Consider the following 16,311-nt stretch of genomic DNA (forward strand, 5'->3'; position numbering starts at 1 on the left):
CGATAGTGGAGTGCTAAGTGTATTCGTAATATTAAGGTACCGATTAAGTATTTTATTGAATACTTAAAATTAGAATGAGAGAGGAATAGTGCAAAAATCTCTTTAAAAGGTTAGTGCAGCACATTTCAGAAAGCTTCGTTCAACTCTGCTGCTTGCACCCCGACTTGTACCAAGCCCCATTCGCCCTCACTTGTGCTCGGCTTATAATGTTGACTCCAATTCAATGTCTCAAACTTACAATTTTCACCCTTAAACTAACCCTTTCCAGGGAAATAAAATGTGTTCTTCCAAAGCTATCCTTGAATATCCCCAATTAGTTTAGTTTAGACAGCACGGAAACAGGCCCTTCGGCAAACCAGATCCGCGCCAACCAACTATCATCCTTACACTAGTTCCACTCTACGCCGTAGGGATAATTTACAGAAGCCAATTAATCTACAAACCTGCACATCTTTGGAATGTGGGAACAAATCAGAGGAGCAAACCCATAATGTCACAGGGAGACCAGATAAACTCTGGTCAGGATCAAAGCCAGGTTTCTGGCTCTGCAAGGCAGAAACTCAACTGCTGCACCACTGTCACCTGTATTGTATTGCCGATTTAAAATGTAAAGTTTTCCTAAAATCTGCCCATATCTGGATGTTAACCATTCCTCTTCCCATGTTATGCATTTATCCGTTGTATTTTTGCTGCATTGGTCTTTTCTCTTTAATCCTTGCTCACCTGTTCCAATGTGTTTCAGTGCCATTTTTTTCCATCAAAACCTCCTCTCATATTTTCACATGTTAAAAAGTTGACATCTACAATCCAACTTGGTGTTTTCAACAGGTCCTCTCAATATGCACATTTCAGATATTAATTCTGGAAAAATTCAGCCCATTCCACAAAGTACACACTTCAACCATGAATTTTATTTAATCCACCAGTACACAGATATAGCTATAAACAGCCTGTACAATCCTACATAGAACCTGTACGGAAATAGAAAATGTAAGCCTCCAATATATGTAATTAAATGTTAATACCATAATTCTAAACTTCCAGTGACTTTTCAGCATGATTTTTGTTTGAATGACAGCAACTATAGGGTACAACATTGACCAAAAATACCTAAGACTTTTGATGTGCATCTCTGGTGGTCAGTTTTCATTGCAGGCAACTGCACATATTTGCGCTTCTAATAAATCACACTATAAACCCCAAAAACTAGACTTAATGAACCCATTCACAGCAGTTTTGTGAAAAGAAAATGATAATCCAAGAAGCACTATCACAAATATAGCCAGGACAACATTGCCACAAATTATTATGAGGGAAATCCAGGATTAAAACAGGATATGAGGCAAAGTTATCTATTAAAAATTCAACAATGGGAACATTAATTTTCTGACATTTAACTTGTTCATTGTACAAATGCTATATATCTTTTAAAAAGTACCAGAATTAAAATTCTCCCTTAAATGTCTGAGTCAGGCTAACCAACCTTGCCCATGGAATGTTACAGTATGTCTACATTGTAAATGGTCTTTCAAAGCCTTCCAACTTACTAGTGTATTTAATAATGTATTTGTGGATTTCTTAGTAAAAATCCCTGTAACATCCAAGTACACATAACTTGTTATTTTTTTTATATTGCAAAAAAAACCATTTACAGACATTAACATCCTTAGATGTAAAAATGTATGCTTGGGGGGGAAGAGAGGGTAGAGGTGCTGGGATTCCCTATTTCAAAGTGTGTTGCCTATTACTAAGCTACTAAAACCTTGCATTTACAAAATAGTTGATAAAAATATTCCTCTGAATTGTACAAGAGGTGCATCGACCAATGATAAACATGCAAGACAGGTGTTATTCTGACTTGGTTTCAGTTTCGCCAGCTGCAGGTACCTGTAAAATATGAATGTGTATTAATATCCAAAATAAACTAAATTCCACATGATTATTTTGATTAACTTATTTACCTCGTTGTTTTTCCGTTCACCATTTTCTGAGGGTACAGAATCCTCGTTGGCTTCTTGATTAGCTTGTGGAGGATTTGCTTTTGTAGCCCGGGCCTTGGTTTTTTTCTATGGAAGAAAGGCAGCCTTATGGCACATTTCCAAAGAGAAAATACTGAATCCGTTTAAATACAAATAAAACTCACTTGGGTAGTTGCTTTCTTGTTTGGGACGTCATTGGTTTGTTTTGACTGTCTCTAAGAATGCAAACGTAGAAGTCAGCCATTTAAATAAAACCTTTATCTGAATAATGAAACAATACATTCACTTTGCACTTTACCTTCCTCAGTTGCATGAGACTTGGTGGTGGGGACTGAGAAAAAGAAAAAAAAAGTTTACATAGCAAAAATTTACATTCCTCCCAAATTTTCATCAGCATTTCAGGGGTATTTGCTACTGAATTTAGTGTATTTGCAAAAATAGCATAACGTGGGTTAATAAGATACAAGAACTCTATTGATTAACGTTCATTAGGAATTAATATTGTGCCTCCATTTTCACGTTAACTCAAAGGGAAAATCACTTTGTTTTATTATGCCATAAAATACACCATTTTGCCTAAAAAGACTTCTCCCATGAATTAAGCACGGCTCTTTCTTTCACGAATTCAATTCCACCCCTGCATAAAAGATGTTTTAGTTCTCAGTGAATGTTCGAAAACTATTCCCCGCTAAAGAAAATGCATCTTACCTTGTCTGTTACTGTATCAGATGTCTGCTAAATGAAGAAGATAAACATGTTGAAAGCATTACATTACTTAACTGCAACGTCACTAAAAGGGGTGGGAAGAGAGAAGAGAAAGATTTAAGCATAAGGATGGCAGTGTTGTGTTTGCAAACAGTGTGGGGATGCGAGGAATAGGCGCGTAGACAGGGAGGATGCCGAACGCAACAAGGGACGTAATGCAAATCCTTCCCGCCTATTTGTAACCTGCTGGACGAACTTCAGAACTCCGTTTTGCAGTCTCTCCCCTGCAAATGGTAACAGAACATTCGAGATCCCAAATGGAGCTGGGAATTAACAGGCAGGAGCATCGACAGCCGAACAAAAACACGGCTCTTACCCCAGGCGCTTGCCCGTAAAAAAGCCCGCCTTCAAAACGCCGCAAATTAAAAAAAACTTTTATTTATTTTTTAATCTGGGGTGAGATGATTAACAATAAACGTCTATTACGCATTTATATAAATGTTTTGACCTTCCACGCAGAAGTAATTAAATGGTCTTCATTCACGGGGTGCAATTTTCCACGTCTGCGTCTGGAAGGGGAACCTCTCCATAGTTACAGACACTTTGCTATTTTTACTCAAAAAACAACAAGGCTTTTTAAAATATATATTATTTTTAAAACCCAGTCCATTATTATATAACCACACTCCGTCACGGTACACTACAACATTCCGGACACAATCACACGCAGGAGCAAACGCATAAATAATTTTCCCTCCCTTTTTAATCCACGTCCTTTCTGCCAGAAAGGGAAATTTAAAATTACTCACCTGTTTCCTGGGCATGTTTTTTTTTGGGGGGATTTTTTAAAAAATAATTAAATAATGCAAAATTTAAAATTGGGATAAGCTAGAATGCAAGAGGATTGCACTGCTTAAACATCAACTTACTCAACCCCGGAATCGTATTGAACTACCTTGCTACAATACAACTACTGCACGTTAATGCTGCCAAGCGAACTAGTTCGAACCAGATTTGTCCTCGCTCCGTCCTGCCGAACGTCCCGATGTATCGCCGCCTCCCATTGGCCGGATCTGCTTGTTATCTCGCACGCCGTCCGTAACGCGCTGTCCTGTTGGTCAGCTCGACGCATCTTCGCTCGCTGCTCCCCGGGACCCCTATTTTTTTTAAAGTTCGGTTGGCTCGAGCGGGCAGAGCTCCCCAGGATCTTGCTGATTGGAGCTATCCTCTCACATGTCTTGCAGCCCAACAAAGGGACGAAGCGATGTAAATCTAAGTGTTTAGATGCATTCAATAAATGGCGTTGCATTGCATATATTTCCATGAGTTGTTTTTTTCTTGCCACCTGCTCTGCTGAAGAGGAAAGTCCCCCGCAAAGAGATTACATTGGAGTGGAATGGCTTCTATTTACTGTTGTCGTGGTCCTTCGGGGTGGGGTTATGATAGGAAACTTAAACATGGCGGAGAGCTGTGCGTGGTTGTTAGTGCTTGGCTCCGTTTTGCTTTGTAGTCTGTTTAAGATGCTGCTCCCGACCCTTTCTTTGCTTGTAAGTATTTGTTTACGAATGTACAGCAGCAGTAACTGTTCAGTAGGAAGTATAAAAACGGCCACTGGAACTGTTAATAAAATGCGACCATTTCGAATTGTGCCAGTCCCCTTTCCTGCAGAAATATTTTGCTGAGGCGATGTAATTTGAAGTGAAAACGTAAAGCTTTGGAAAGAGACACCTGATATATTATATATTTTTATTCCACGAAAAACAAACGAAACTATTCCAAACAGAAAACCCTATTAGTTCACAAGGTGCTGTACCGCAATTGTGCTGTACCGCAATTGGAACTAGAATTACAGAGTAAAGCTTTTTTTAGGGAAAGGTATGATGATGTTGACCAAAATGAATTATTGTTGTGACCTGTGAAATGTAGTCCAAAACTGGGAGGGATGCTAGGGTGTTGCCTTGGATAATTGGGCAACTACCAACAGCAGTGGAAATATACTTTTTTTTAAAAAGTATATATTTTTGTTAGCTGTAGCTTTTGGATGTTATTCATTTTTATTATTGATGTCGTCTAACATGAGTATCATTGACTTAGATAAAGATTTGGGGAAAAAACGTTGGTATAAAAACAACAAAATGTAGATTTAAAAAAAATGTTTATCAGATGTGAAGTCTGAAATAGCTGCCAAATTCTTGTATGTAGTAATGCGTTAAACTGACCAATTAGCAACCTTTGAACTTGGAACCAAAGTTGTATGTATATATCCCAAAGTGTAAATATTTTGGAAAGTTAACTTTAATCTTGTTTGAGTTTGCAATGACGATAAAATAGATTATAATGGGAACTGATGTGGTATTCAGACAGCTGTTTTTAAACTATTTGAAGAAAGGGGCTTGATTATTTTAAAAATCAAATTGGGTGAAATAAGTTTTGTGATTGTATTGTATTTGATAAAGATTTGTTGCTGATGCGTGGAGCAAAAGTTTAGTTTGGTGTTAGTGAAATAATTCTGAATGAAGAAATTTGTGATTTGACTTTGGTGTTTTCAAAATTGGCCAAACCACATTTAATTGTTTCTTTTTGTATCAAAAGAACCTGGCAATATTGTTGCAGCAGAAAGCTTTGGTAAATGGGTATAAAATGTTTAATGGAGAATTTTCAGATGTGAAAGTGCCCAGCTTTTGATGGAAACATAATGTGAAATATTGCAAGTGGAGTTCTTTTCCCTAAACGTGTTCACACACAAACATAGCAGTGGAATGCATTGTTGTCATCCTCTGCAACAGCTCTTCCTAAACACTTGACATGCCATTGCTTGAATCCACTGAGGAACTGGTGCAAGATGCCGAAAAAGCAATGTCTGTAAATGACTGAAAGTTCACAATGTTCCAGCAATTTGGCATTATTTTGGGATACAATTGTTTCTGCTTCTTAACTTTTTGGAGGGTAATTTATTATCACTTTTTAAAATAAGTACTTATGGTCCAAATTGGAATTAATCTACTAGTCTATTTTGATGGGGTTAATGGAGTGGGATTAATTAACAATCTGTAGCATTGTGTTGACATTGACTAAAGGAATGGACAAATGTGATCTGACGTGGTGGCATTGACAGTAGGGACATGGCCCACTGACAATTCTGATATTGCAGCATGATAGACCTAGTAGGCCATTCAGTCCCTCAGTGCTGCTTTAATAAGATCATGGCAGATCCTTTACATCATTGGCTTTCCTTGATGTTTCCAGTGACCCAAAGATTAATCTTGAATGATAACAGACTAGCTGCAGACCTGAGGAAGGGTGGAGAGGGAGAGATTCTTAAAGGTATTCAAGCCACGGCAAGAAAACCTAATGGAGATGTGTGGTACAATTTTTTTTTACAGAGTGGTGGGGACCTGGAATGCATTGCCAGGGGTGGTGGTGAAGGCAGATGTGGAATTTAAGAGGGTTTTAGGTAGCCACATGGAAGTGTGGGGAATAAAGGGATATGGATCATGCACAGGCAGATGAGATCAGTTTAACTGCATCATGCTCGGCACAAGCATTGTGGGTGTAGGGCCCTTTCCTGTGCTGCACTGTTCTTCTACATTAGGATAACTACCACTTCCTAGCGATGTCATAGCTCTAAGTGCTTATCTGGGTACTCTTTGTAAAGGTGAGGGTTTCTGCTTCTGCCTTCTGAGTAGGTTCCTTCCAACTGTGTGAGCAAAATGCTAGGAAACATTCCTCTTCTTGATGAATCTAATTAATTAATCTAATTCAAAGTTTTACATAACTTTATCATGCTGATATATTTAATGTGTTTGCCAAAAGGTTAAGTATGTTAAATGCTCTCTTAATCCCAACCTCTAGAAACATTGAAAAATAGATGCAGGAGTAGGCCTTTCGAGCCAGCACCGCCATTCAATATGATCAAAGCTGATCATCTAAAATTAGTACCCCGTTCCTGCTTTTTCCCCATATCCCGTGATTCCTTTGGCCCTAAGAGCCAAATCTAACACTCTTGAAAACATCCAGCGAATTGGCCGCCACTGCCTTTTGTGGCAGAGAATTCCACAGATTCACAACTCTCTGGGTGAAGAAGTTTTTCCTCATCTCACTCCAAAATGGCCTACCCCTTATTCTTAAACTGTGACCCCTGGTTCTGGACTCCCCCAACATCGGGACCATTTTTCCTGCATCTAGCCTGTCCAATCCTTTTTTATACAATTTTATATGTTTCTAAGATCCCCTCTCATCTTTCTAAATTCCAGTGAATACAAGCCCAGTCGACCCATTTTTTCATCATATGTCAGTCCCACCATCCCGGGAATTAACCTGTGAACCTACGCTGCACTCCCTCAATTGCAATAATGTCCTTCCTCAAATTAGGAGACCAAAATTGCACACAATACTCCAGGGGTGGTCTCACCAGGGTCCTGTACAACTGCAGTAGGACCTCCTTGCTCCTAAACTCAAATCCTCTCACAATGAAGGCCAACACGCCATTAGCTTTCTTCACTGCCTGCTGTATTTGCATGCTTCCGTTCAGTGACTGATGTACAAGCACACCCAGGTGTTGTTGCACCTCCCCTTTTCATAATCTGACGCCATTCAGACAGCCTGCCTTCCTGTTCTTGCCACCAAAGTGGATAACCTCACATTTATCCACATTATATTACATCTGCCATGCATCTGTCCACTGGCCCAACCTATCCAAGTCACCCTGCAGCCTCATGGCATCCTCATCGCAGCTCACACTGCCACCTAGCTTTGTGTCATCCGCAAACTTGGAGATGTCACATTTAATTCCCTCGCCTAAATCGTTAATATATTTTGTAAATAACTGGGGTCCCAGCACCGAGCCTTGCGGCACCCCACTAGTCACTGCCTGCCATTCTGAAAAGGACCCGTTAATTCCTACTCTTTGCTTTCTGTCTGCCAACCACTCTATCCATGTCAATACTCTACCCCCAATACCATGTGCTCTAATTTTGCACACTAATCTCTTGTGTGGGACTTTGTCAAAGGCTTTTTGATAGTCCAGATACAACACATCCACTGGCTCTCCCTTATCCATTCTACTTGTTACATCCTCAAAAAATTCCAGAAGATTAGTCAAGCATGATTTCCCCTTCATAAATCCATGCTGACTTTGACCGATCCTGTTACTGCTTTCCAAATGTGCTGCTATAACATCTTTAATAATCGACTGAAGCAACTTCCTCACTACCGATGTAAGGCTAACTGTTCTACAATTCCCTGTTTTTTCTCTCCCTCCTTTCTTAAAAAGTGAGTTACATTGGCTACCCTCCAGTCCACAGGAACTGATCCATTTCTACGTCTGGCATTGTGGATTTGCATTCCAGGATTCCTATGTTCCTCCATGTGACTCACTCATGCCTTTGTTTGCTCTGCCTAAACCTTGCATTTGAATTCCATTTATTATTTTTGTTCCCATCTTGTCAAATGATAGATTCCTGCAACCTAGAGGTTCTCTCCATGTGGCCAATTTTGGTTCAGCAGCAAACTGTTCAATTGTGGCCCATTATACGTTAATACAAGACCTTGTACTGAGCCCAGGAAGCTCGTGCTCGTCAAAATCTGGCAAATACGGACTCATTTTGAGAAGGCAAAGAATAATCATTAATTCAATGTTACTTTCTTTTGGATTTCCAGAGCTTTGACGTTTCTAGTCAATGTAAGGTGAGTATCAAATACCTCTCTGAAATCCAGGTAGACCACATAAAATAGGATGCCTGGGGAACCAAAACGCTGCACACACTAGAAAATGGAGCAAAAGATAAACTTCTGGCGGAACTGAGGGAGTCAAGCAGCATCTCGGAAGGGAGGAGGAAAATTATTTATTTCATTGATCCTCTTTATTGCCAAGTACTTCAGATGTAAATCTACGCCGAGTCCAAAATACTGATTGTGTTGTCCCTAAATTTTCCCAAAGTCCCTGTGAAGACACTACGAGCTTGACTTCATGCAGCACTGTCTCTTTGTGGGGTACCGCAAGGTTCGGTGCTGGGACCCCAGCTATTTACAATATACATTAATGACTTAGACGAAGGGATTAAAAGTACCATTAACAAATTTGTAGATGATACTAAGCTGGGGGGGTAGTGTGAATTGTGAGGAAGATGCAATAAGGCTGCAGGGTGACTTGGACAGGTTGTGTGAGTGGGCGGATACATGGCAGATGCAGTTTAATGTAGATAAGTGTGAGGTTATTCACTTTGGAAGTAAGAATAGAAAGGCAGATTATTATCTGAAAGGTGTCAAGTTAGGAGGAGGGGGAGTTCAACGAGATCTGGGTGTCCTAGTTAATGAAAGGAAGCATGCAGGTACAGCAGGCTGTAAAGAAAGCCAATGGAATGTTGGCCTTCGTAACAAGAGGAGTTGAGTATAGGAGCAAAGAGGTCCTTCTACAGTTGTACCGGGCCCTGGTGAGACCGCACCTGGAGTACTGTGTGCAGTTTTTGTCTCCAAATTTGAGGAAGGATATTCTTGCTATGGAGGGCGTGCAGCGTAGGTTCACTAGGTTAATTCCCGGAATGGCGGGACTATCGTATGTTGAAAGGCTGGAGCGATTGGGCTTGTATACACTGGAATTTAGAAGGATGAGGGGGGATCTTATTGAAACATACAAGATAATTAGGGGATTGGACACATTAGAGGCAGGAAACATGTTCCCAATGTTGGGGGAGTCCAGAACAAGGGGCCACAGTTTAAGAATAAGGGGTAGGCCATTTAGAACGGAGATGAGGAAGAACTTTTTCAGTCAGAGAGTGGTGAAGGTGTGGAATTCTCTGCCTCAGAAGGCAGTGGAGGCCAGTTCGTTGGATGCTTTCAAGAGAGAGCTGGATAGAGCTCTTAAGGATAGCGGAGTGAGGGGGTATGGGGAGAAGGCAGGAACGGGGTACTGATTGAGAGTGATCAGCCATGATCGCATTGAATGGCGGTGCTGGCTCGAAGGGCTGAATGGCCTACTCCTGCACCTATTGTCTATTGTCTAAACCAACATCTGCATTTAGAAACATAGAAAATAGGTGCAGGATTCGGCTCTTTGAGCCAGCAGTGCCATTCAATATGATCATGGCTGATCATCCAAAATCAATACCCCGTTCCTAAGTTTTCCCCATATCCCTTGATTCATAAAGTCATACAGCACAGAAACAGACCCTTCGGCCCAACATGCCCACACCGACCAACATGCCCCATTTACACTAGTCCCACCTGCCTGCATTTAGCCCATATCCCTCTAAACCTGTCCCATCCATGTTATTTAAATGTTATTGAAACATTGTTATAGTACCTGCCTCAACTACCTCCAGCAGTTCGTTCCATATACCTACTAGCCTTTGTGTAAAAAAGTTATTAAATCTTTCTCCCCTCATCTTAAACTTATGTCCTCAGATTCTTGATTTCACTGCTCTGAGTAAAATACAATGTGCATTCACCCCCGGTCTATTCCCCTCATGATCTAAAACACTGAAGGTCTGAACAGTAGGCAAGTGATTAAATAAAAATTATCCGTAATGACGACATAAATCTCTTGGATTGTTGTGATTCTATCTGGTCTATATGTAACTCCAAATGTACAGCAATCTACTTGTGTCTCTGAACTGACCTAGCAAACTGCTTGCTGCAGTAATTAGTGATGATTCTGTTAGCCCGAAGAGCTAAATCGAACTATCTTGAAAACATCCTGTGAATTGGCTTCAACTGCCCTCTATGGCAGAGAATTCCACAGATTCACAACTGAGTGAAAAAGTTTTTCCTCATCTCAGTCCTACCCCTTATTCTTAAACTGTGACCCCTGGTTCTAGACTCCTCTAACGTGGGGAACTTTTTTTCCTGCATCTAGCCTGTCCAATCCCTTAAGAATTTTATATGTTTATATAAGATCCCCTCTCCACTGAAATTTCACTGAATACAAACCCAGTCAACCCATTCTCACTTCACATGTCAGTCCCGCCATCCCAGGAATTAACCTGGTGAACCAATGCTGCATTCCCTCAAAAGCAAGAATGTCCTTCCTCAAATTAGGAGACCAAAACTGCACACAATACTCCAGGTGTGGTCTCACCAGGGCCCTGCACAACTGCAGTAGGACCTCCTTGCTCCTAAACTCACATTCTCTCGCAATGAAGGCCAACATGCCATTAGCTTTCTTCACTAGTTCATTTTTTCTACCCATTACTTGTGTTCAGCTGAAACTGCTACAGCAGGACTATATTTCTCCTTTTAAAACAATGGTATTAGACCTATGCATAATGAGAAAAGGGGAGATATATCATTTACACCCTTACGGCTGTTTAAGAGCCTGGAATACTAATTTCTCAAAACCTACATAGAACAATACAACACAGCAACATGCCCTTCAGCCTACAATGTCAGTGCTGAACATGATGTCATGTTAATCTCTTCTGCCTGGATGTGATCCATATCCTTCCATTCTCTGCGTATCTCTCTGCCTATCTGAAATCCTCTTAAAAGCCACAATCATATCTGCTCCACCACTACCCCAGGCAGTGTGTTGCAGGTACCCACCGCTCTTGTTTTTTAAAAAAACTTGCCCTGCGCATCACCTATAAAATTTACCTCTCTGACTTTAAAGTTATGTCCTCTCGTCTTTAACATTTCCACCCTGTGTGGTGTGTGTGTGGGGGGGGGGGGGGGGGGTGTGAGGGTGAGGTTCTGGCTGGTTACCCTATCTATGCCTCTCATAATTGCATCTACTTCTGTCTGGTTTCCTTTCAACCTCTGAAGCTCCAGATAAATCAATCTGAGTTTGTTCAACCTCATTATAGCTAATACACTATGGTCATTTTTGTACTCTGCAAATCTGGACATATGGGTCATCAGAAAAAGACCTAGAACAAGGGGGCATTACCAGGCAGCATTCTGATCAACTATTTCTACACCCTCTCCAAGCCTCTTGATCCTTCCTATAATTGGACCACCTAGAACTTCACACAATACTTTAAAAGTCGTGTAATGGAAATTTTCATTTTCCTAAGCCTTGCATTTTCTTCCTTTTTCTTTATGACCAAATTTAGAACCTCTGGTTATCTGAGGTACGATTACCTGACCCTCCTTATCCCTCCACCTTATTATAACATGCCAGTCTCGAACTCTGTTCAGCTGCTCTTTAAACGACTTCCACAATTCTGATGTGTATTTTACAATAACAGCTGCCTTCTGTAATCTACCTGAAGGATCTTGTTCTTTCCAGGTGTATCATTGGTACTGATGAGGACCAGAATTTACTTCACCTCCTCCCCTTTTATATTCTGTAGCTACTTGATAACATCCAATACATACCACCATGGAATCTCATCTGTGGCCACTGAAACATCTCAAATCTTAAGGCATCTGCTACTGTATCCAACACTGTATTGGCTCTTCTGTCCTTTCCAACTCCCTGCTTTTCAGGAGATTCATTCACAGTGCCATGGACTTATACCGTTTGCCTACTCATCAGAGACGTACAGGTTTGTAGGTTAATTGACTGGGTAAATGTAAAAAATTGTCCCTAGTGGGTGTAGGATAGTGTTCATGTGCGGGGATAGCTGGGCGGCGCGGACTTGGTGGGCCGAAAAGGCCTGTTTCCGCGCTGTATATATATAATATGATATGATATGATAAAATCTGTTAACGTCATCCTCTTAACCTGAGACAATGCCCCCTTGTTCTATGTCTTTTTCTGATGACCCATATGTCCAGATTTGCAGAGTACAAAAATGACCAAAGTAATTATTTTAGGAAAGTAGCACCATATAACTCGTAGATTGGTTTTAGTTTAGAGCTACAGTGTGGAAACAGGCCCTTCGGTCCACCGAGTCTGCACCGACCAGCGTTCTCTGTACACTAGCACTATCCTACCCACTAGGAACAATTTACAATCTGTACCAAAGCAAATTAACCAACAAACCTGGACATTTTTGGAGTGTGGGAGGAAATCAGAGCACATGGGGAAATCCCACAAAGTCACGGGGCAAATGTACATACTCCATGCAGACAGTACCCATAATCGGGATTGAACCTGGGTCTTTGGCACTGTAAGGCAGCAACTTTACTGCTGCACCACTGTGCTGCCCCTGTATGTGGATATTTACATTGTTTAACAGTTATCCAGAATTTTTTTCAATGTTTTTGTAGTTTTTTAATTTTGGGCAGATCCATTAAGATGCTAGATTTTGACAACCAAATGTTTTGTTAAGATTCACTGATCTTCCTTTAGACCGTAGGCGTTGATCAGCCTCACTACAGAGTAAGTGGTGGTGTGACAGGATAATAACTTTTTTTTAAAGCCTAAGAGCCAATTTCATTACCATTGTCTCAGAGTACTGTGATGTTTAGATATGCATTTTTTTGACAGAAAATTATTTTATCTTGGAGCAAAATACCTGACGTGTTGGTGTTTAGTTTCTTGTGTTAATGGTTTAATCCTGGGTGTTCTTAATAATTGTTAGGACAATTCTGCATAATTAGGTAATGGAAGGTTAATGGTTGACCATTACAAGGGCTGACTGCTTGGTTTGTTTAAACTTTTATCAAAAAAAGGCTTAATAATACAATGTGTATTTTGATAGAGAACCATTGAGGCCTTGTATTGCTGAACTTATCCTTCAAGTGATTTTCAAGACTTTAAAAAATAATCAGACTCTCAAGAACATATATAAAATAAGAGCAGGAGGCCAGAACCATTGAGCCAGTTCTGCTAATAAGTCCATGGCTGAGCTGATGTAATCTTAGCTTCAACTCGACTTTCCTGCCTGTTTGAAATATCCTTTGGCTCCCTTATAATCTTCCGATGAAAACCCAAGGTCAGTTAAGTTACTTCAGCGTTTTGTGTCTATCTTCCTTGTAAACCATCAACCGTAGTTCCTTCCTATACCTTTTGTCATTTAAGGAATGTTTAAAAAAAATTCTGGTCTGATCCAACAAAGGGCAGTCCCTATAAGGTATATTTTCTCGTGCTGCCTTGGATGGGATGGGGTATTTAATTTGTCTAAATCTATTTGACTTAAAATGTCTGCCTCAAGTCTCAGTCTTCTCATCCACCAGGAGAACACATTTAGCCCTCCAATTTATCCACACAGCTCTAAATTGCAAATCTCTCCCAAGGCTTCATTCCCTTCCTGAAGGCCAGTGCCCAAAGTTGAACACAAGGTAGGGCAGATGCTGGAATCTTGAGAAGCTGGGAATGAAATGGAGTTTTGTAGTCTTAGCATAACCTCTTGGATTTTGCACTACTGGCATTTATTCATTATGCCCTCAATAACCTATATTTATTGGCTGATTTCTTAACCCGCTCTGCCATGTTGAAAGATCTATGTGCAAGTACCCCCCAGGTGTGGCGGTCCATACACTCTCTTTAAAATTCCCTATTTGCATTTTCTCTCAACCAAGTTTCTCAATTTCCATCGATGGACACAAAATGCTGGAGTAACTCAGGGGATCAGTCAGCATCTCTGGTGAAAAATGTTCTCACTGAGTTACTCCAGCATTTTGTGTCCACCTTTTATGTAACTCAGCGAGTCAGGCAGCATCTCGGGAGAGAAGGAATGGGTGAAGAAAGGTCTCGACCCGAAACGTCACCCTTTTCTTCTCTCCCGAGATGCTGCCTGACCCGCTGAGTTACTCCAGCATTTAGTATCTACCTTCGATTTATTCCAGCATCTGCAGTTTTTTTTCCTGCAGTTTCATTAAAGTACTTTCTCAAATTTCCAAATTGAATTTCATCTAATATGTGCTTGTTCTTTTCAGCAGTAGTTCTTCTGATGCTTATTTCTAACTACTAATTGAGTTCATTCAAGCCAACTGCAACTTAAGCCTGAATTGCCTATGATTTTAAAAAAATAAGGATATCTCTTAATCAGCATGCATTGCAGTCATTATGTTGGGAAATCTTTGATCCATTTCTCGCCATGAGTAAGATCAGTAAGGTTTATAAATAGAATGTGGTAAGGTAGTTGAATATCAAAGGCAATGAAAGCTGCTCGTTGTCATTTATTAACGATCAAACTCATGAAAGGATAATATTTATATTGCGTCTGAAGAAGGGTTCTGACACAAAATGTCTGCCCATTCTTGCCATAGATGCTATCTGAGTTGTTGAGTTTCCCAAGCCTTTTTTTGCTCAAGATTCCAGCATCTGCACTTTCTTGTATTTCTAACATTCATTATTATTGTATTAATAATGGTGAGAGCAGTTTGAATGTTTTAGTTCCAATAAGTTTTGGAATATGAGGTATATTAATTCAGAAGGGAATGCTTAATGACATTGTGGGCTGCAGATCATGGCAAATCGGGAGAAGTGAAAGTAAACCAAGACATGATGGAGTGGCGTATTGGTTAGAAATGTAAGTTACTTTCATACCTGCCTCCAAGACTCGGCCATGAAACAACCAACTAAAACTTAAAGTGAGTGCAGTGAAGGACCTGAAATATAGCCAATAAAAGGAGCTCTCTGGGTCAATGATATAACCATCAAACCATTCTGAAATGGGGGCATTGTAACATGTGCATGGAAATTATATCCAATGTAAGGACAATAAAAAGGGAAAATCGGCAACTCCAATGTATCTGTGGAAATCTTTGTTAATTATCCAGTGAACCTATGCACGTCAATTGGGGAAAGTCACATGGAACAAATAACTTAGTCAAGTCAAGTCAATTTTATTTGTATAGCACATTTAAAAACAACCCACGTTGACCAAAGTGCTGCACATCTGATTAGGAAAAAAAAAAAAGAAACATACAGTGGCAGGGGGATACAAAGATGCATTCACGGTTTTCAAATCTACCTTTATACAGCCCTTTCACTTTTATTTGATATCTGCACTTTCTCTCTAGCTGTAAAACTGCATTCTGCATGCCCCCTGTGGTACTCGTATGTATGGTATGATCTGCCAGGATAGTACATAAAGCTCAGTTTTTCACTATCTCTGTATATGTGACATTAGTAAACCAACACCAGTTATCACATTGTTATCCAAGAATGAGGAAAACTTTAAGGAACAACTGAGAGTACTAAACACTGGAAGACATTTACCATGGAATCCAAATTTTAAAGAAAGCTGCCTGAAATTTAAAATAAAAGCAGAAAATGCTCAACGCGCATGGCCAGGTAGTATCTATGGAAGGGGGATGAGAGAGAGTGTGAGTGAAAGGTAGTATTGAGGTACATATATATTTTAATAAACCATGCTGGTTGGAAGAGCTCCAAATTTATCCCCATTTATTTTTTTAAAAACAGGTCATCAAAGAGGTTCAGGCTGGATTCATAAACCGTATGAATCAACAGATTGCAAAAGATTTGAGCTGTTGCTTTTAGGTCAAGTACTTTGATTGCAACTTGATTGCAAGTAAAATTCATGGACATTTGCTGGGGCAAGCCCAGGTACATGGAATCTGTTTCTCCCCTCACACGCTGATGCACAATATTTCAGCTAAATTAGCACTGCACCTTTTGGCTTCAAACTGTTAACTCTGTCTTGCAGACTGGTTTGACATCTGCAACCAAATATGTTGTAGCATCAATATATGCTAAAGGTATATCTTGAGCTGCCTGTCTTAGATCCTTCTAGTCTCATTTGCGATAGACTGTAAATTAAAGACCAATGGATTAGAG

At 40.2% G+C, this 16,311-nt stretch overlaps 1 protein-coding gene and 1 long non-coding RNA gene across 3 annotated transcripts in view; one reads left to right on the forward strand and one right to left on the reverse strand.

Annotated features, from left to right (window-relative positions):
• Positions 1-891: 891 nt before the first annotated feature.
• LOC144598985 (uncharacterized) lies at positions 892-3,757 on the reverse strand. Of its 2 annotated transcripts, none has more exons than XR_013547938.1 (6): positions 3,494-3,757; positions 2,688-2,711; positions 2,278-2,310; positions 2,144-2,194; positions 1,962-2,066; positions 892-1,887 (listed from the first exon to the last, which is right to left on the reverse strand). It is a non-coding gene; the product is annotated as an uncharacterized LOC144598985 (long non-coding RNA). The 2 variants fall into 2 exon arrangements; XR_013547937.1 differs by having other exon boundaries at positions 2,688-2,714; positions 3,494-3,751.
• Positions 3,758-3,940: 183 nt separating this feature from the next.
• The window catches only part of get1 (guided entry of tail-anchored proteins factor 1), a 35,832-nt gene continuing 23,461 nt past the window's right edge, over positions 3,941-16,311 (forward strand). The window contains exon 1 of the mRNA XM_078409675.1: positions 3,941-4,231. Coding sequence (XP_078265801.1) covers positions 4,007-4,231 — 225 coding nt within the window. The 5' untranslated portion in view covers positions 3,941-4,006. The remainder of the gene's footprint in view (positions 4,232-16,311) is intronic.

Source organism: Rhinoraja longicauda, chromosome 12, assembly GCF_053455715.1.
Source record: "Rhinoraja longicauda isolate Sanriku21f chromosome 12, sRhiLon1.1, whole genome shotgun sequence".
Lineage (NCBI taxonomy): Eukaryota > Metazoa > Chordata > Chondrichthyes > Rajiformes > Arhynchobatidae > Rhinoraja > Rhinoraja longicauda.